We start from the raw sequence: 22,536 nt of genomic DNA, 5'->3' as shown, positions 1-22,536 counted from the left end.
AGGGCTTCAGACAGAGCTTGCAGAATACCATTAGTAATTTTCCTGATCATGCCGTTGTAATATTAGGTGACCACAACTTCCCAGGTATATATTGGGAGTGTTATGCCATCAAAACAGGTGCCAGAGACAGGGAATTGTGTGGCATTGTTCGGGATGTCTTGTCGGAAAATTACCTTGAGCAGATAGTTGGAGAACCAACTCGTGAGGGTTACGTCTTAGACCTTCTGGCAACAAACAGACCTGAATTTATCGAATCAGTTAACGTGGAGGAAGGTATCAGTGATCATAACGCTGCAACAGCATTTATGACGAAGGGTCCTACAAGGAATGTTAAGAAAGATAGGAAGATATTTTGCTCAGCAAGGGTGACAGTATACAAATTTCAGAATATCTCAGCAGTCAGCATCAAATATTCGGTGACGAGGACGAAGATGTGGAAAACAAATGGAAAAAATTCAAGTACATCGTTCAATATGCCCTAGACAAGTATGTTCCGAGTTAGGTTTTAAGGGATGGTAAAGATCCACCATGGTTTAATAGCCGTGTTAGAAAAGCGCAACGTAAACAAAGAGCACTTCATTTCAGATTCAAAAGAAGTAAAAACCTAGCTGACAAACAAAAGCTGAACGAAGCGAAAATGAGCGTAGGGAGAGCAAAGAGAGAAGCGTTCAATGATTTCGAACGTACCCTGAACGTAAATAAGTGTAACATATTGCGCATACATAGGAAACGAAACCCAGTACTGTACAGCTACACTATTGATGACAAACAGATGGAGACAGCGTCTGACGTAAAATATCAAGGCGTAACTATCCAGAGCAACCTTAAGTGGAATTACCACCACTAGGTGGCTTGTGGAGTATTATGTAGATGTATAAGTGATGATCTGGGAAGCCATTTATTTTCATAGCTGTGTCTCCTTGGATGGCATCAAAGGCACCCTTATGGCACAGCTTAAGGTCGACGATATTCTACGCACCGTTTTATTGTGGGGAAAGCAGACACCAGTCTCAGAGTCATCTGAAGTATCTCAAGGAAATGTAAGTTATACACGAAAGAAGTGGCTTATAAGGTGCTTGTTCTCACGGTTCTCGGGTACTGTTCATCTATCTGGGATCCATACCAGGTAGGACTGATAGAGGAGATAGAGAAGATCCAACGGAGAGCAGCGCGTTTCGTCACGCTGGCGAGAGAGCGTTACGGAGATGCTAAACAAACTCCACTGGCAGACGTTACAAGAGAGGCGTTGTGCATCACGGAGAGATTTACTACTGAAACTTCGGGACAGCACTTTTCAGGAGGCGACGGGAAACATATTCCTTCCCTCCACATACATGTCGCGTATTGACCACGAGGAGGAAATTCGAGAAATTAGAGCCAATACAGAGGCTTACCGGCAATCATTCTTCCCACGCACTATTAGGGAGTTGGAGGGATCAGATATTGGTACGGAAATTACCACCACTAGGTGGCTTGTGGAGTATTATGTAGATGTATAAGTGATGATCTGGGAAGCCATTTATTTTCATAGCTGTGTCTCCTTGGATGGCATCAAAGGCACCCTTATGGCACAGCTTAAGGTCGACGATATTCTACGCACCATTTTATTGTTCATCATGGCAAGCCATCCTGGGCTTATATTTCAATAAGATAATGGCCTCCCGCACACGGCTAGAATTTCTTTTCTAGTCATTCCACGTAGGCTTTCACGGCCGGCGTCTTCATCAGTAAACACTTCCGGGCTAAGTTACCGTGGTCGATCTGTAGAACTTCTTCTCCCTGACGTTTCGTTCTCAACTACGGAGAATATCTTCCGAGCTTCTTTGCTAGTGCTCGGACATCCAACAACTCTGTCAATCAATATCAACCCGAATAACTGCTTGTGTAAGGGCCAGAGGTGGAAGAACGTGCTATTTACTTGCCCAGTTTGTGATGCTCTTTTGTCTTGAACAAATCAGCATTTTTTTCCGAAATTGTATTCAATTGTCTTACTGCACAAATACATCCACCGATTTCCGTCTCGTTCGGATAATTCCTCTGTGTTGCGCCATTTTATTTCTAAGAATTTATAAAATGTGACTGACGCAAGATAAATTATTATGGCGGCTGCAGAGACCACTAAAATGGTAGTTTTTTTTCCACAAAATGATGTGGATTTTCTTCAGTTCATATCCTACTGGATGACGTAGGTCTTAGTCAAATAGACTGACCCAAGATAAATTATTATGGCGGCTGTAGAGACCATTAAAATGGTAGGTGTTTTTTCCACAAAAAGATGTGGATTTTCTTCAGTTCATGTCCTACTGGGTGACGTAGGACTTAGTCAAATCGAATGACTTTGATTAAACACATTTATAATTTTGGTCCGTAGCAGTGGTCGTATTATTACATTACATTGTGACTACAGAGCACCGAGCGAGGTAGCGCAGCGTTTAGCACGCCGGACTCACATTCGGGAGGACTACTGTTCAAAACCGCGTCTGGCCATCCAGATTTAGGTTTTCCATGAGTTTCCTAAATCGCTTCAGGCAAATGCCGGGATGGTTTCTTTAAAAGTGCACGGCCGACTTTCTTCCCCATTGTTGGCTAATCCAGTGGCACCGATGACCTCGCTGTTTGGTCCGCTCCCCCAAATCAACCAACCAACCAACTACAGAGCCGTATCTGTTTAGACCTCTGTCTGTCACTGCATCTCACCATTTCCACAGCACACAGCCAGAATCGAAAAGCTGTTGCCAGCTCGCAGGAAAACTACTATACGCATAATGTCTTCCACCATAACGGCTCTTTTCCCTATGAGAAGTGACCTTTAAACAGAATCCTCAAACATCAGCCTCACATTGCTGGTGATATCTGATGGAAGAAGTATTGTGCCTGAAAAGGTGACATTCGTGGCTATGAAAGTATGAATTCTATTTTTAAGTGCCATTGCCACAGATTACAGATAGTAAAAGAAAAATTCCAAGGAACTATAGTGTGTTTCAGGTCTAGAACTGACAGATAAGGGACATCGGACCGCCATCAATCTGCTCGCCCACTGCAGCATGGGTGTGGGAATGTCACTTGCTGGTTTAGTGGCCTGGCTGCTGCCCAACTGGATCTACTTCCTCTCACTCGTCGCGGCCTGCCAACTTCCGCTATTTGTTTTTCATAGGTAACGTAAACATATAGTCCCAAAATGCTGCGAGTGTACTTCGTATACTCGTTCTGGTATAGACGCAGCAACGTATCGTATGCATAAAAACTGGAATTAACCTTGTTACCCAAAAACGTAAAGCAGAACCTGGTGTAAAAATTTGTGATATTTGAAGATTTCGGGAATGAGTTCATCGTCTGGGAGGAAGTGATATTTGAAAATACGTTGACAAAGGATATGAAGCGTTTGGAGGTGAGGGGAGAGTAAAGTGTGATCATAGAAGCTTGGCAAAATCACGTGAACGATACATATTTTTTTCTTCTTTTGCCTGTACTTCCGTTTTGCTTGTTTTTCGCTTTATTTTCGTGCTATATATTAAACGGGTTATTTCCAGATAAGTTTTGTAAATTAATTTCTTTCTACAGCCACGTTTCTGTTTACCTCACGCAGTCGTCATGAATGATATTGCTATTTTTCATCTTGTTTTGATGCTGTACTTCTGACGTTTATTATTATGTTGTTTAAAGTCATTTTCCATGAGGAGACTATTGTGAAGTTGTACTTTTGTATCAAACTGTAAATCACTGTACTCGGAATTTTTGAAGTGTAATGTGAAGCGAAATGTATTGAACAGTATAGAACCATATCGATAGGTCGACAGAAAAAGCAACAACATGTGAGTGCTATGGTTTATTGTGTCCACTGACAATGTAAAATAACCATTTGCATAGTGATACCTTTTGTGATTTCGGTATGGGCCGTGGACAAGGAATTGAAAACCACATGTGTCATAGGCTTATAAGTCGGAACTGCTATTCGGTACATTAAGTTTAAAAACTATGATGTGTAGACTTCTAAGCTGCATGAATGCTGAAAGTGCACTGTTTTGATTGCAGACAGCACAAACTACTTAATGCATACCGTGGACTGTAATTAAACAGAAATATCATAAAGCATTTTAGTGTGCTTAGTCGATATTCTGAACCCTAATCGCTCACGTACAGTGTGCCAGTCGCTGCACAGCTGATGTGACTGTTGCGCACAGCACAGACTCTTGGATGTAAACTGCGGACTGTTAATTCAAATGGCAAGTAATGTAACGCACTTTCGTATTATGGATGGCTGAACTGCGAAATGAGCTGAGCCACAATCGAAAGGAAAACTAAAAATCTGCAATTGTGGCTAGTAACAGTTAACAAGGTTTATAACATTGGGATAGATCATATAGATCATGCATTAATTGGAAGAAGCGTGTCTTGTTTCGATGCTGATTATAGATATGCCAGTTATACTATTCTACGAACATCGCTTAATCCTGCTACATTCACGATAGGTGGCTACGATCAAGAGGAAAAGCAAGACGACCATAGTTTCTGGATTGCGTGCTGAAAGATTACAGACTAACGGCATGGCCATCGACGACTCGCTGACAGCACCAGCTCAACTGTCCTCATAGTCTTTCCATATCTTCTGGGCGATGAGTCTCTCTTCTCGCTATTGTATTAAATATACTACATCTATAACAACCCTCACACTGCCATCTTTTGCATCCACAGTGATCAAACGGTTTTTTTATTCTCTATGACTTCACATTCTACCACTATCTTTATTTATTCATACACTGCTTCTTCTATTGTAAATGACATGGGAAACGATATTTTTGAAAAGGCTCACGCAGTTTCATGTCCTGTTTACACTCAAAGTTCTTAACTTTACCTAGTTTGCCAGAGAAAACTTCCCTATTTACCCATAAAACTTCTCTCAATTCCTCTTTCTGTTGCTCATTTAATACTTCAGCTGCCTTCATTTGGTTCTTTAATTCTTCTGTAATTCCACTCTCATCTTTATCACAGCCATAGATCAGGTTCAGGTATAATTCCTCAATATCAGTTCCTATTGGCAACACATTTATATTCAGATGTCATAGTAGTTTGTTACTATCTACCAACAAATCATCAAAATACACAAAATTCACTATACTTTTGACATTCAAACTAACAAATCTGTCGCCACACTCAATTAGCCAATCAATACCCAAAGAGATATCTACAATCAGTTTGCCCCTAGCACCCATTATTTTTAATCCAATTACTGGCACATATATTACATCATTATGTACTTTGACATCATTACAAAGGCCCTAAACAACCACACTAATTTCACTATCAGCACCCAAAAGGGTTTTCTCTTCTCTACCATAGACACCAATTTTGAGAAAAGGTTGTCCTATTATCACAGTCACGTATCTCATGTAATAATTCCTACTCGGTATTACTATGTGCCCAGTCATCAGATCTTGATTTAGGATTTGTAACTTATTCTGACTCTTTTTGAATTGCACATGAATTTATTTCCTTTTCACTACACGTTGCCAATCCGCTGTCTTTACTAATAATGAAACATTAATTTTCTCTTCAACACCTACGTCTATTTCATGGTCCAAGGAAGATGTTGTAGTCTTCTCCTGAGTGGTTTCAGAAAGTGGTCCTTCTCCTTCCCTCTCTTCTTCCTGCAAGCTGTTATGTAAAATAAATTCATTCTCTTGTGTTTTTCATCTTACTCTTCACTACTACCACTATCACTAATCACTATTATCACTTTCATTTTGCAGTGTATCATTTTTCTTCTTTCTGTCTTCTTGCTTCTCCTCATATTCTTTGACTTCACCATACATCTATGAAAGCATTTCCCTACATGACCCTACTGATTTCACATCTGTTCTATACTCAACGTTAGAAACAATATCTTCAGTCATCAGATTTTCACTTGTAAACATCTTATCACCATAATTAGAATTATTACCAATACTAAGCTTCTTGTTCCACCATAGCGACTTGTAACATTTGCAGGGCCAAAAGCTTGAACCACCCCAGAATAGGTCCTCTGTGTTGCAGCGTCCATTTCCCATCTGGGACTCTCCCAGTCTGTAATAGCCTCTCTTATTACTCCAAATCTCATTCGACCTCTTTCTCCTCTTCCAATTGCCTTTATTAATTCGCTCTGTTTATTTAATCCCTGTTGTTATAGTACCACTAATAATTTCTGCTTTCATGAATTGAGAAATTTGGTTGCCACCTATCTACGTCCCTCGCCCTATTCAGAAAATCTTTAACATTAATATTATGTCCTCTAAATCTACATCTTTTACTAGGTGGTAACGTCCCCATTAGTACCTCAATAATATCTCTTTCACTCTATGGGATATATGAATGTTTCACCTCTCACTCCCATCTTACCATTGAACTTTCTTAAGAGCTTATGTAACATCACTTTGTTTTTCCTTGGACCAAAGCTCACCCAGAAACACTGACACAAATTCTTCGAATGCTCATAGTTATGTGGCGTCTCAGCTCCCTACTCAAAATTTTCTCCCTCTAAGCAAGCACTTGCGCTCCTTAGTTTATCTTTCTGTATGTAAGGGGCAGAAAACTGACTTCTCCAACTGTTTATAAAAGATAAAGGACACATGTTTCCATTAAGATCAAACACTGTGCTATTAAAACTACTACCATCCATTATCGCTCTACCAACAGTGGTGCTACAAAACTTTTAGTTTGCATAGTTTTTTCTAAATTATCGACCCTATCCAATTACAAAAATTGGTCTCTTTAATCGCTTCCACTTCTGCCTGATGCTTTTTACCACGTTCCTGAAAAATCTGATGTCAGTAGCCTTTCATTCCAGTTTTCCCTCGTTTGCACTCATCAGCTTGGACTTCACAATGTCTTTATTCAAGCACTCTACCCTATATTTTATGACATTTTCAAATTTCTTTTGTTTTTCATTTAATTCAAATTCTGTTTCTTTAAAAGCCTCTTCAACATCATCTTCGAACTTCGAAGAATCTTTATTTACATCTAACTCGACTTCAGAAATTTTCTTTTCCTCCCAGCTTCCAACTCCAGTTTAAGCCAGTTAAGGCTAGACAAGAAATTAAAGTAAAGCTTAAAGCTTTTCATATTTTCCCCAATTTCTTCTGTCCTTCTTCAACTTTATTCTGTGCTTCCTCCGTTTATGCTAACAGCAGTGTAAGCATTCTATTCCTCCATTCCCAATTACTTCTCTTTTGACGCTTGATTCCAGTTTAGTGGTTGGCCCGTTTTCTACATTTTCCGCAACAGATTCTGCTTATTTATATCCCATTGGTTTACTTCTCCATGTCTGGAAGCTACTTTACAAGTCCTCCTCTTTACTCATCGTACTGTCGACGTAATCAAAACAAAACAGGCTAAAGCAAATTACACCACACATTAAATTTTGAACTTAGACCAAAAGATCAATAGATCCTGTCAAAGTACAATTAAAATAACACTGTCCTGTCACAGTAAAGTGCAATGTATGACAATAAAGGATCCTCTCGAATATTAATCTAGTTCGACATGACCATGTTCATCTAATAAAAGATACAAATCCTGATACGTCTCCACAGATTCCCCACTTACGTAAGTTTTGGGGGTAACTGAAACTAAGAATATTTAGCTTCTCCCAGAATTAATTGAGTATTACGCTACATACGCAAACAAGGTTCCTAAAACTATAACTTGATGAGTGTTCATATATCAGTCAAAACCAAAAATGTTTATCCCTTACGCACCAAACAGACTGGGTAAAATGTGGTGGGCTACTGTTTGCTAATGTAAAGGTGAGCACTGGACAACTTCTCAACACACAATAATCCACTTGATAATTGACAAAAAAACGAAGAACAAGCAAAAAAATTAACATAATCAAACAACATAAAAGAATATGCTTAATAAATTAAAAAGCGAATGCAAAATAAATACTGAACAACTACGAGCTCACCAATTAAAATAGTAGTTATTTACAATAATGGGTTGGAAGAATCATATCTTCTACAGTAAGAAATGGTTTTACGAACAAAACAAGTTTTAATAATTATTATGAGTGTTACAGAGAAATGAAATTCACTGTGATAATTTGAAATTATGTGAATTCAGTGACAACGAGAAAATACCACCGATTTCGCAAAGTTTTTACAGTATTGTTCAGAGAATTAGTTTACGAGAGTTGACTTTTTATGATTTTCAAAGTCAATCTCCAAAGTAGCTCGGGCTGTCGGCGAGTCGTTGACGTCAGTGTCGTTGGTCATTTCTAGACAGGTTAATATTCGAGGACGTCAGCGATGGTGGAGATGTAGCGTGCTTTTACGACAATCTAAGATGGTGCACTACGATATATATATATATATATATATATATATATATATATATATATATATATATATATAACAGAAGTAGCAACATGTACAAGAACCATAAGGGAACTAGAAGAATGGAAGACTAAGAATGACATGTTCAGATTAAAAAGGTTATAGGAAGGGGATACAGATTTTCGTCTCTACTCTTCAAGGTATATATCGATGGAGCAATGACGGAAATAGAAGAAAGGTTGGCGAGTGGGATTAAAATTCAGAGTGGAAGATTATTAACAGCATGATTGGCTGATGACATTGCTGTCGTCGGTGGAAGTGAAGAAGAATTATAGGATCTACTGAATGAAATAAATAGTCTAATGAGTATAGAATATGGACTGAGAGTAAATCGGAAAAGGCGAAAGTAAACAAGAATAGTAGGAATGAGTTTAACGGTAAACTTAACTCAGCAATGATGATTATGAAGACGATTAAATTAAGGAATTTTGATAGTCATGAACGAAGCAAAGAAGAAGTAAAACGCAGGAAAAGAGGCAAAGAGGGCAGTACTGAAAAAAAAACAAATGTCAAACATGGGACTTATTTTAAGTAAGAAATTTCGGAGGATGTAGGTTGGAACACAGAATTGTATAGTAGTGAATCATGGGCTGTGGAAAAAACTAGAAAAAGAGGATAGAATCATTTGAGATATGGTGCTACAGCATGATGTTATAAATTAGATGGACTGATAAGGTAAGGAATGGCGAGTTTCTCTGCAGCATTGTCGAAAGTAAGAACATATGGAAAGCGCAGGAAAGGAAAGAAATTTCTATAGTGCCGAACAGCATGACACATCCAATGTATAACAGTAGGAAGCAAATACCTACTATACTGAAATATATGTTACGCAAGGTCTTATCTCATTAATTTCGTGTATTATAAAGTGAATGAAGTTTTCTATTGTTTTCTGGTTTTATATTTAGGTTATTCATTGAGAATAGGCGTTGGTAGCCCTGCACAAGGCCACGCGTACGGAGACAGAGCTCCCGTGAAAGATAAGTAATTTAGGTTGTAATTAATTGTAGTTGAACACTTTTAACTAATTAAATACGTTCTTTAGTGTACTCTTCAAGCTCACCATTAAAAGTTTTTCTTTTATTTGCGTATTGTTCTAGTAATCGCGAAAAGTTCATTTGTTTACTTACTGCTGCTTAGGCCTAATTTTTTGAGTGTGCATATTTAGCGTTATACCGCAATTGGAAGTGCATTTGCTGTAGTTTAACTGATTAGATACGTTCAGTATGGTGCTTTTCAAGCTCACCATTAAACGTTTTTCTTTTATTTGCGTATTATTCCAGTAATCGCGAAAAGTTCGTTTTGTTTATATTTCGCGTCGTTGCCTTACTTTCCGAGTGTGCATACTTAGCGTTATACCGCAATCTTAAGTGCATTTGGTATAGATTAATTAAATACGTTCATTAGTGTGCTCTTCAAGCTTGCCATTAAAGGTTTTTCTTTTATTTATGTATTCTTCCACCTATCGCAAAATGTTCGTTTTGGTTACATTCGGTTGTTTAGGCCTAGTTTTTGATCGTGCATATTTAGCGTTATACCACTAATTTAAGTGCATTTGGTAATAGTTTACTTACATATTAGTTTCCAAAACATATTTGGTGTCCTTTGCATCTGTATTTAATATATTAGCGTTATCACTTAGAAAAACTCTTAACTAATTTCCAAACTACCATGGATACTAAGTGTGTGAACTGCAGTAGGATAGTTAGTTCAGGGGTTTTGTGCAGCTATTGTGACAGGTGGTTTCATTGGGGAAATTGTAGCGGCGTGGGAATTGGAGAAGCAAACGAGACTCTTCCATTCTTTTGCAGGGTTTGCTCAAGAGATAGGATTATAGCTGAACAGGAGGAGAAAATTAGAGCCCTTCAGGCTGATTTGGACAGAGCAAAGGAGGAACTGAAGATGTTAAGGGGGATGAGGGTAAAGAGCGGTGGGAAGTGGTAGCTGGGAACAGGGGCCACATAAAAAGAACAGTATCTGACAGTTTCCCAATTAGCACAACCAATAGATTTGCCTTGCTACCACAGTTAAGTAAGGAAGAGGCTCCAGCAGAAGTGGATTTAGTTAAGATGCAACAGAATCTCACTAGGAAACCAACTGTTTCAAAAAAAGTAGAAAGTAAGAGGAAAGTTCTGTTGCTAGGTAGCAGCCATGGAAGAGGTGTGGGCCAGACTTTGAAGGAAAAATTAGGTGACCAGTACCAGGTCACAAGCCATTTCAAGCTAAGTGCAAGTCTCAGCCAGGTGGTAGAAGATATAGGTTCCTTGTGCAAGGGTTTCACAAAGCAGGATCATGTGATGATAGTGGGTGGAGTGGGAAACAGTATTGATAGGGATCAGGGCTACGGTATTGAGTGTGACCTGGTGAAAAGAGCCTCTGCAACGACCCATACCAATGATGGGCTGGTGCCTGCTTTTGTGCAGCATGATCAGCCCCAGTTGAACAGTTCTGTCTGGAGGGTAAATATGGAGTTGGATTAGTTGCGTAGGGCGGCCACTCTGTCAGACATTGGATTGTTTCCTGTCTAGCCTATTGATAGGGGGGATTTCACAAGGCATGGCGTACACCTCAGTAGGAAAGGGAAGGGTAAACTGGAAGGGTTGTTAGCGAAATCCATAAGGGGGGACACTAGTACTCATGGATATACCTCTTTTTTAGACTAATATAAGTGTCCAATGAGAAGTTCAGGCAGGTAGGTGCTAAAGAGGTCCAAAACTCACAAAATTCTCACAACAGGAAAGTAAATAATAATGTTACCATATTTAACAAAAATATTGGTGGATTAAAGGAAAAAGTAGATTCTCACAAAAGTTAAGTAAAAAATAATGTTAACATTTTTCACCAATATATTCCGGGAATGAAGAATAAAGTAGATGAACTCCTTGTTTGTTTAGATGACATTGAATCTGATAATGTAATAGATATACTATGCCTGTCTGAGCATCACATTGTGTCTGATATGGAAAAGGTAAATATCAGTGGTTATAAACTAGCAGCACATAGGAGTAGAGAGAATAAGGTGAGAGGAGGAGTTGCCATATATGTCAAAAGTTATCACTGTGTAGAAAGCTTTGATACAAAAAAGTTGTGTCTAGAGCAACATATAGAAGCATGTGCCTATCAACTTAAACTGAAGGAAGGCTCTTTTGTAATTGTAACAGTATATAGGTCCGCTTCAGGAAACTTTCATTTATTCCTGGAAAACTTGGATGCCTTGTTGTGCTATCTGTCAGATAGGGGAAAGCAAATTATTATTTGTGGGGACTTCAATGTTGATTCACTGAAAGAGTGTAATATGAAGAATTACCTGGGAGTCTTGCTCGGTTCTTTTAATTTGACATCTGTCATTAATTTTCCTACTCGGGTAGTAAAGGACAGCAGTGCATTGATAGATAACACTTTTATAGACCCAGATAGGTTTAAAAACATAAATTCTTCTCCTGTTGAGAGTGGGCTTTCTGATCATAATGCTCAGCTAGTTACAGTATATGACATAGCTCCATTCAGTAATTCAATACTACCCTACAAAGTTGTGTGTTCAATTAATGACTCAACAATTAGAAATTTGAGAGAAAATCTGCAGCAGTTAGACTGGGATGAGGTGTACAAGGAACCTGATGCTAATTTAAAATATAACTTATTTCATGATACACTTGTAAGAGAATTTGAAAATTGTTTCCCCAAGAAAGTAGTTAAATCTAATTATAAGAAACCATGCAAAAGCCTTGGCTTACTAAAGGAATAAAAATATCTTGTAACCACAAAAGGAAACTATATCTAACAACAAGAAAGAGTAATGACCCAGAAACAGCCAAATATTATAAAAACCACTGTGCTACATTAAGAAAGGATATTAAAAAGTCCAGAAGCATGTGCATCATGTCGAAGATTAATACCTCTGATAACAAAATCAAAACATTTTGGAATTAGTTACAAGGGAGACAGGGCAACCAAAAGTATAGGATGACGGCATCACCATCAAAGCGAATGGAAACTTGATAAAGAACACCTCTCCTTCTGAAATTAGGAAGATAATAAACTCTCACAAGAATAAAAGCTGAATGGAATTGATGGCATTTCCTGCAGGATAATAAAAGCTTGTTCCGAAGAAATAAGTGGGATTCTTAGCTACATATGTAATAGCTCTCTGAAGCAGGGTATTTTCCCAGATAGACTGAAGTATGCCATTGTTAAACCACTGCATAAAAAGGGGATAGTCTGATTTCAACAACTTCAGCCCAATGTCTCTTCTGACTACCTTATCCAAAATTCTTGAAAAAGTAATATATTGTAGAGTAGCTTCACACCTTCGTGAAAATGAAGTTTTAACAAAATGTCAGTTTGGTTTCCAGATGGGTTTTTCAACGGAAAATGCTATACATACTTTCACTAATGAAATATTAAATGTTCTGAGTAATCGGAAGTCACCTGTTGTGATTTTTTGTGATCTATCAAAGGCTTTTGATTGTGTAAATCATGGACTACTTCTAGATAAGTTCAGCTACTGTCGTATGAATAGAACAGTGCTCAAATGGTTTAAATCATACCTAACTGGAAGAGTGCAGAAAGTTGAAGTAAGCAATTCACATAATATGCAAAAATCTGGTGATTTCTCAAACTGGGGAACAATCAAGAATGGGGTGCCGCAAGGTTCGGTCTTGAGTCCTCTGCTGTTCTTAATATATATTAATGACTTGCCATTCTATATTCACGAGGATGCAAAGCTGGTACTTTTTGCTGATGATACAGGTATAGCTATCACACCCAACAGACAAGAATTAACTGGTGAAATTATAAATGATGTTTTTCAGAAAATAATTAAGTGGTTCTCTGCAAATGGGCTCTCATTAAACTTTGACAAAACACAGTATATACAGTTCCACACAGTAAATGGAATGACACAATTAATAAATATAGACTTCGATCATAAATCGGTAGCTAAGGTAGAATATTCAAAATTTCTAGGTGTATGCATTGATGAGGGGTTGAACTGGACAAAACACACTGAGGATCTGCTGAAACGTTTGAGTTCAGCTACTTATGCTATTAGGTACATTGCAAATTTTGGCTATATACATCTGAGTAAATTAGATTACCACGCCTATTTTCATTCTCTGCTTTCGTATGGCATCATATTCTGGGGTAGCTCATCATTGAGTAAAAGAGTGTTCATTGCACAAAAGCGTGTAATCAGAATAATTGCTGGAGCTCATCCAAGATCATCCTGCAGACAGTCATTTAAAGAGCTAGCCATCTTCACTGTAGCCTCACAATATATATATTCACTTATGAAATTTATTATTAACAATCCGAACGAATTCAAAAGTAATAGCAGTGTACATGGCTACAACATTAGGAGAAAGGATGATGTTCACTACTCAAGGTCAAATGTAACTTTGGCTCAGAAGGGGGTAAATTATGCTGCCACAAAAGTCTTTGGGCACTTACCTAAAAGCATCAAAAGTCTGACAGATAGTCATATACCATTTAAAAGGAAATTAAAAGAATTTCTTAATTGTATATCCTCCTACTCATTAGATGAATTTTTGGATGTAGTAAGTGGGTAATTTCCCCAACCCCCACAAAAAATTAAAACTATTAAGTGTCACGTAATATTTTGCGTAATGTAATATCTTGTATAGACACCTTTTATTAACCTGACACGTTCCACATCATTATGAAGTGTCGTATTCATGATCTATGGAACAAGTACTAATCTAATCTAATCTAGAATGCTATTTGGCTCAGTCAGCAAGTGGGTGTACACTTCGACTTGTAATAAATCTCTGTATCGCACTTCCTCCTCTATACAGGGTACTTGTAAGTTATCACTAATATCTGTAACTGAATGCTGTTCGACTTTAACATGAAATTTAATAGTCTGTCGATTGCTTTCACATTTACTATTGTAATCGCTATATCGCATTGTTATCTTGCGTCTTGTTTGTCGAATGAAGTGAAAATGACAGTCTTCACATTAAATTTTATACGCACCTGACCTTACATACACTGTTGCTTTATCAACGTTGTTCCTGACAGGTGTTTCTTATCTTACCCCCAGTTTTAATGTCACATAGAACCTCTGAAATACACTCGAAGAAAGGAAAAAAAAGACGCACCAATAGGAAGTTATGCAAATTAATCACTAAATGATTTTCATACAGGTATCGATGGAAAACACAAAATTATAAGCTTTCGCAACAGACGGATGAGTGTGTGACGCTGGAGCGTAATATCGCCGCACAGCTGGAAAGAATGGTCAACAGGGCACATGTCGACACGAGGGAATAAAGGTTTTGCGCGTACTCAGTTCAACAGTAAGTATATCTTGCAGACAGACGGAGGAACAGTATACGCAGATATCAACATTTGAAAGAGGACGTGTAACTGGGCTCAAGGAAGCCGGTTGGTGTAGTCGGCGAATCACTCGGCATTTGAAGAGGAGCGCTGCCACTGTATGACGATGTAGGCAGGAATGAGTGAAACATGGTGGAATACATCGTCAAAAAGGAATTAGTAGACCTAGAGAGAATATAATAATTCAAATCCCAAAGAAAGCAGGTGTTGCCAAATGTGAAAATTACCGAACTATCAGTTTAATAAGTCACAGCTGCAAACTGCTAACGCGAATTCTTTACAGACGAATGGAAAAACTGGTAGAAGCCGACCTCGGGGAAGATCAGTTTGGATTCCGTAGAAATGTTGGAACACGTGAGGCAATACTGACCTTACGACTTATCTTAGAAGAAAGATTAAGGAAAGGCAAACCTACGTTTCTAGCATTTGTAGACTTAGAGAAAGCTTTTGACAATGTTGACTGGAATACTCTCTTTCAAATTCTAAAGGTGGCAGGGGTAAACTACAGGGAGCGAAAGGCTATTTACAATTTGTACAGAAACCAGATGGCAGTTATAAGACTCGAGGGGCATGAAAGGGAAGCAGCGGTTGGGAAGGGAGTGAGACAGGGTTGTAGCCTCTCACCAATGTTATTCAGTCTGTATATTGAGCAAGCAGTAAAGGAAACAAAAGAAAAGTTCGGAGTAGGTATTAAAATCCATGGAGAAGAAATAAAAGCTTTGAGGTTCGAAATTGACATTGTAATTCTGTCAGAGACAGCAAAGGACTTGGAAGAGCAGTTGTACGGAGTGGACAGTGTCCTGAAAGGAGGATATAAGATGAACATCAACAAAAGCAAAACAAGTATAATGGAATGTAGTCGAATTAAGTTGGGTGATGCTGAGAGAATTAGATTACAAAATGAGACAAAGTAGTAGAGTTTCGCTATTTGGCGAGAAATATAACTGATGATAGTCGATGTACAGAGGATATAAAATGTAGACTGGCAATGGCAAGGAAAGCGTTTCTGAAGAAGAGAAATTTGTTAAGATCGAGTATAGATTTAAGTGTCAGGAAGTCGTTTCTGAAAGTATTTGTATGGAGTGTAGCCACGTATGGTAGTGAAACATGGATGGTAAATAGTTTGGACAAGAAGAGAATAAAAGCTTTCGAAATGTGGTACTACAGAAGAATGTTGAAGATTGAATGGGTAGATCACATAACTAATGAGGAAGTATTGAATAGGATTGGGGAGAAGACAAGTTTGTGGCACAACTTGACTAGAAGAAGGGATCGGTTGGTAGGACATGTGTTGAGACATCAAGGGATCACCAATTTAGTATTGGAGGGCAACGTGGATGGTAAAAAACATAGAGGGAGACCAAGAGATGAATACACTAAGCAGATTCAGAAGCATGTAGGTTGCAGTAGGTACTGGGAGATGAAGGAGCTGGCACAGGATAGAGTAGCATGGAGAGCCGCATCAAACCAGTCTCAGGACTGAAGACCACAACAACAACAACAGAGAGACGACAGAAAGTGAGAACCGAGCAATTATCAGAAAGACTATGAGAGTTCCGGATTAATCGTTATCATCAATCCGATGTGCAACTCGTGCTTCAGTGAGATCACAATGCCTAACGATAGGCGGTTGCCAGAAAGTTGGGCTGAACTCACAACGTCATCTGCACGGATTACCGTTCACTTCTGTGCACCAACAACCCCGTTTGCAATGGTGTCGGTCAAATCCGGCCTGGAAACCCATAGGCTGGAGTAGAACTGTCTTCAGTGACCAGTCCTGCTCCGTACTGATCCTCGATGAGCAGTTAAGAAGTGTCTGGAGACGCCTCGGACAATGATGGGATACCAGCATGACTGTCACCCACCGTACAGCCCGACAAGCAGGAGAGATGGTCTGAGGTGCCATTTCATTTCATAGCAGGATCCCTTTGGTTGTCATCCGTGGTACCCTTATGGCAAAGCCGTGTTTCGACGGTACTCCACGCCCCATTTTACTGCCCTTCATGGCAATCCATCGTGGGTTCACATTTCAAAAAGATAATGCATACCCACAGTGCTAGAGTTTGTAATGCGTCTTCGTGCTTACCAGAGTCTACCTTGGCCACCAAGGTCTCCCGATTGCTGTGGCCTTCTCCATCAGACATCACGGCGCCTAGAGTATCAGCAACCAAACTGACAGACTGCAGCCGCGGGTTGCCCGCCTCGCAGGCACACTGAAGCACTACACAACCGATGGGCAATATTGATGAACGGCCTACAACAACAACCACAACAACAACACCATCGGCCACCAGGGGCCACTACCGGCCCACATAAACGTAAGGAAGAGGTCGCTGCAGATCCTGGAACTATTTTCACACGTCAAACCAGGTGATGGAAAATAGTTCCGAGGTACCCATCCGCCGAAGCTCTCTAAAGGCCGGCGCTCGGCCGCACATCGGCAGCACATCGACCGCCAGCAAACTTGGATAGCTTCTGCTCCTGCAGTCCGGCTTGGATCTTCTCGCTGATCTCTGGATTAGGCTTGGTATATCGCAGAAATCTCTGGCGGAGACTAGTAGGAAATTATTTCAGTTGTTTTCTATATTATTCTTGTATGTAGTTGTGATTCGAATTTATACTTGGAGAATTGTTTTGGTCAATTGAACTGTCCAATAAATTGTTTTCGGACATTGATCGTTAGTTTCTTCTGCTTACGCAGACATAGCACAGATCTCTCATGAATTGAGATGTTTGAAGCACTGAGCAAAGAATTCTCCAACCAATTCGCGATTTTGACGATCTAACGCGCAATTTGACAGGATATCCATCAGGAGGACATCCAACTACTCTCTGAGTCAGTGTCAAGCCGAATAACTGCTAGCATAAGGGCCAGAGATGGACCGACGCGTTATTGGCTTGCTCAAATTGTACAGTTCTCTCTCTTGAATATATCATTAAATTTTTCTGACTTTGTAATCACATGTCTGTCTGTACATGTACCAGGTGATCAAAAAGTCAGTATAAAGTTGAAAACTGAATAAATCACAGAATAATGTAGATAGAGGTACAAATTGACACACATGCTTGGAATGACACGGGGTTTCATTAGAACCAAAAAAATACAAAAGTTAAAATAATGTCCCACAGATAGCGCGTCATCTAATGAGAATAGCAATAATTAGCATAACAAAGTAAGACAAAGCAAAGAAAATGCTCAATATGTCCACCATCATTCCTCAACAATAGCTGTAGTCGAGGAATAATGTTGTGAACAGCACTGTAAAGCATGTCCAGAGTTATGGTGAGGCATTGGCGTCGGATGTTGTCTTTCAGCCTCCATAGAGATGTCGGTCGATCACGATACACTTGCGACTTCAGGTAACCCCAAAGCCAAGAATCACACGGACTGAGGTCTGGGGACCTGATAGGCTAAGCATGGCGAAAGTGGCGGCTGAGCGCACGATAATCACCAAACGACGCGCGCAAGAGATCTTACACGCGTCTATCAATGTGGGGTGGTTCTAATAAAACCCCATGTCATTCCAAGCATGTGTGTCAATTTTTACCTCCCTATCTACATTATTCCGCGGTTTATTAAGTTTTCAGATTTATACTGACTTTTTGGTCACCCGGTACATCACAATTTTCGTCTTATTCGGATAATTCCTTCGTGGTACAATGCTGTTTTTGTGTCTTATAGTTTATTTGGCTTTCTTGTCTGAGATGGGCACTGCATGTGCTAAAACTGCAGCTTTAGTTTTACTAACTTTTATTACCTTTTGTTCTAATATTCTCTATTATTCAGGGATTTCACTTTTTGCTAATGTATTTTGTGAACAATTCCGAACACGTCGTGATTTTCGTAAGAACGTGGGCTGACATACACAGTATGCTGCAGAAAAGCTCGAGGTCGAGTTTTGGACAGTCTGCCGTTGCTGAGCATGTGCTTGCGATTTAAACCTCAATGACACTGGCTCTCATAGGCTGCTTATCTGTCCTGCTACTGCATACTTTCCGAAGACTAAGACAGCTTGTTGCAGGTGGTTTCCTGAGTCGCCTCGATGGTTGGCATGCAAAGGAAAGGAGCAGCAGGCGCTAAGCGTGCTACGTCGCATCGCGTACTGCAACAACTCTACTTTGCCTCGGTTTACCTCGCAGGTCGTACACACCGTGGGCAAGAGCAAAGCAGACAGAGTGGGCTTCCTAAGCATCTTCTCCAGCTGGAATGTACTCAGAAACACGGCACTGCTCATTATCACTAGGTAAGTGATAAAAGCATCTCCCACAACCACGTTTCTACTGTATTATACAATGAGGTGACATAAGTCATAGGACAGCTACATGCACATATATAGACGGCGGTAGTATCACGCATGCAAAATATGAAAGGGCAGTGCATTGGTAGAACTGTCATTTGTACACAGGGGCCTCATGCGAAAAGGTTTCTGATGTCAATATGGCGGCACGACGCTAATTAACAGACTGAGCGAGGAATTTTAGCAGGAGCTAGACGCTTGGGACATTACATTTCGAAAATCGTTAGGGAATTCAATATTCTGAGATCTACAGTGCCAGGAGTGTGCCGAGGATACCAAATTTCAGACATTACCTCTCACCAGTGGCGACCGCCTTCACTTAACGACCAAGTGCAGCAGTGTTTGCGTAGTCAGCGCAAGAGGACAAGCAACACTGCGTGAAATAACCGTTGAAATCAATGCGGGACGTATGACGAACGTATTCGTTAGGACAGAGCTGCGACATTTGGCGTTAATGGGCTATGGCAGCAGACGAACGACGCGAGTGACTTTGTTAACAACACAGAATCGCCCGCAGCGTCTCTCCTGGGCTCGTAACCATATCGGTGGGACCCAAGACGACTGGAAAACAATAGCTTGGTCAGATGAGACCCAACTGAAGTTGGTAAGAGCTGACGGTAAGGTTGGAATGTGGCCCAGACCCGACGAAGACATGGACAGCCGGCCGCGGTGGTCTAGCGGTTCTAGGCGCTCAGTCCGGAACCGCGCGACTGCTACGGTCGCAGGTTCGAATCCTGCCTCGGGCATGGATGTGTGTGATGTCCTTAGGTTAGTTAGGTTTAAGTAGTTCTAAGTTCTAGGGGACTGATGACCAGAGAAGTTAAGTCCCATAGTGCTCAGAGCCATTTTTTAAGACATGGACCCATGTTGTCAACAAGGCACTGTGCAAGCTAGTGGTTTAGTTTGTGGGGTTGAAGGGACCAGACTACAAAGGTCATCGGTCCCTCAAGCTGGTGGTGACTCTGTAATTGTATGGGCTGTGTTTACATGGACTGGACTGGGTCCTCTAGCTCAACTAAACCTATCATTGACTGGAAGTTGGTGTTCGACTACTTCGAGATCATTTGCAGTCATTCAACGATGGAATTTTCATGGATGACAGTGCGCCATGTTACCGGGCCGCATTTGATTGCCCGACATGAATCCCATCGAACATTTACGGGACATAATTGATAGGTCAGTTCAGCACGAAATCCTGCACCGGTGGCACTTTCGCAGTTACTGATGGCTATAGACCCAGCATGGCTTAGTATTTCTCCAAGGGACTTCCAACGACGTGTTGATTCCACGCCACGCCGAGTCGCTGCACTACGCCGAACAAAAGGATGTCCGACAAAATATTGCGAGATATTCTGCAACTTTTCTTGCCTAAGTGTATGTAGAATTTTTTATCAGTAGCGTCGTATCCGCTTTTTCTTGTACAGGTACTGGACCTGAAAGAACAAGTCACCAGAGTTAATAAGACACAAGGGGACAGTATGGGCTGTTCCTTGGCCGACGTCTCGTACATCAAAATAGACCAGATCTCAATAACTTTTACATGTTATTAACTTTTTGTTCCTGATGACATTATAAACGTTTGGCCCTTCTGTATAGTGACTTACTTTAATGGACTCCCCCTTTTTCATGTAAACTGAATACGCTTATGCAGTAATTCCTGTTATGTAAATTCATCTGCCCTCTATGTAACATAAAATTTAATCTAGCCATTACTACAAGGGCGTAATGAGAAGTAACGGTTCTGAAATTTTTATGTGAAAGCTTTTAAAATAAAACAAACATTTTTAACATCATACATCTTTATTCTTAATGTGTAGATATTTATTTCTAAACATAGCTACGCTGGCGACGAAAAAGTTTCTCCCAACGAGAGATCAGTTTGTTGATACCGTTGCTGTGGGATGTTGGTTGGTGGAGCCACAACCTGAGCTCTGCTTCCAACGCTTCATGACTATCAAAGTGAAGTCCTCGTATATGTTCTTTACGTTTTGGAAACAGATGAAAATGGGATGGGACCAAGTCGGGACTGTAGGGACGATGATCGATGACAGTGAAGCCAAAGTAGCGGACTGTTGCTCGTCTCTGCTATTTAATGCTTATTTGTAATTATTTTCTACATTCAAGTTCTATCATTTGAATGTTTTCCTAAACATGTATCCGTTATATTCTTCAAACATCTTCCACTTACTCGTATTTGACCTCCATTTGGTTAACTAGACAAATTCAATGCCTTTTCCTTTAGTATCAGTGAGGCGTAGCGCCGTATAAGGATCCTGCCTTGGAGGCGGTTAAGTGAAAGATGTCTCTCAGAGCTGGAGAGTGACAGATGGTGATGTGAGACTGGACGCGCACGTAGTTTATGTATCAGCCGATAGAGGACAATATTGGATAGGGGGACTGTGATTTTAGTTTCAATTGTGCCCACTAGAGTGCACTAAAGTAATAGAATGTTTTTCATAAACTGTTCTACTATTTTTATAAAGTGTTATTATGTCTTTTTGTGTATGTAAAATGTTATAAATTTGTTTTAGCAGTATGAATGATGCGTGAGTGTGGTTTAAGGTTAATTGAAGATAACTGTTTAACGAATTATGTAGTAGGATTTAGTGTGAGAACATTTCGAAGAAGTATCGATATGGACAAAGGGGATTTTTGTGGAATAGATTTGTAAAGTAAGTTTATGGTAAAGGGAAATTTAATTCAGGTATAAATAACAATAGTAAATAACTTTATGCATAAGCAAAACTTCAGCATATTAGATAATTCCGTCAAAGTGCAGTCGTTAGTTTTACTATTTTGCGATTGGTTATTGATGAAAAGCGCGGATTGACGCGGGAGAGTGTTGTTTTGCTTTCGGCTGTTGATTAAACTGACCAATGGTGAAGCAATATTCTTCGCGCCCCTTTCTCTGCTGGTAGAGAAGACTTCGAGTATTCTAAAGAAGAGTCGAGGCCTAGCCATGAAACAGATCGGACGTTTGTAGTAGTAGTACTTCCGATGGAAATGATAAGTTGCCGGGTCTAGCAGTGTTTCATACATCAAAAGTGTTGGAAAGTGACGGCATAATTATTCCTATGTGTGCGTAGAAATTTCGGAATTTTTAAGTGAATTTTGTGACGAGAAAAGGCATATATTCCGCGTGGCGTATTGAGCAGGTCGGTGGCTAAAAACTGTGACTGCATTTGGTACCGACAGACTTAATATTTGGCGAGCATTCTCAATCAAACACAATTTTTGTAGCTATTACGTTTTCGGGAAATGCAACACCGTAAACTTGCTAACGTGAGTGAAAAGGATTGTGAGTGACTGTGTTAAGACTAGCACGGGCTTGGCAGTGATACTTGTTCACCTAAGTTTCAGAATATGTTAACTGAGGACAAAATTTCAAACCTTTCATTTCGTGTTTCTCCTGAAACGTAGATTAGTGACTTTAATTGCAGCCTGGTTCACGTCGAAGTACAGTAGGTTTCACTCGGCTTTCCTACTGAAGATCTGCTGAGACAATGTTCACAGGTAGG

General features: G+C 39.9%; 1 protein-coding gene across 1 annotated transcript in view; it reads left to right on the top strand.

Annotated features, from left to right (window-relative positions):
- Window positions 1–22,536, top strand: part of LOC124606106 (solute carrier family 22 member 1-like) — a 130,919-nt gene that overhangs the window by 88,012 nt on the left and 20,371 nt on the right. The window contains exons 5-6 of the mRNA XM_047138071.1: window positions 2,986–3,154; window positions 18,743–18,964. Coding sequence (XP_046994027.1) covers window positions 2,986–3,154; window positions 18,743–18,964 — 391 coding nt within the window. The remainder of the gene's footprint in view (window positions 1–2,985; window positions 3,155–18,742; window positions 18,965–22,536) is intronic.

Source organism: Schistocerca americana, chromosome 3 (genome assembly GCF_021461395.2).
Source record: "Schistocerca americana isolate TAMUIC-IGC-003095 chromosome 3, iqSchAmer2.1, whole genome shotgun sequence".
In the NCBI taxonomy this organism is placed as follows: Eukaryota; Metazoa; Arthropoda; class Insecta; order Orthoptera; family Acrididae; genus Schistocerca; species Schistocerca americana.
Note: the sequence above shows the minus strand (reverse complement) of the source record. Positions and strands in the feature narration are given on the sequence as shown.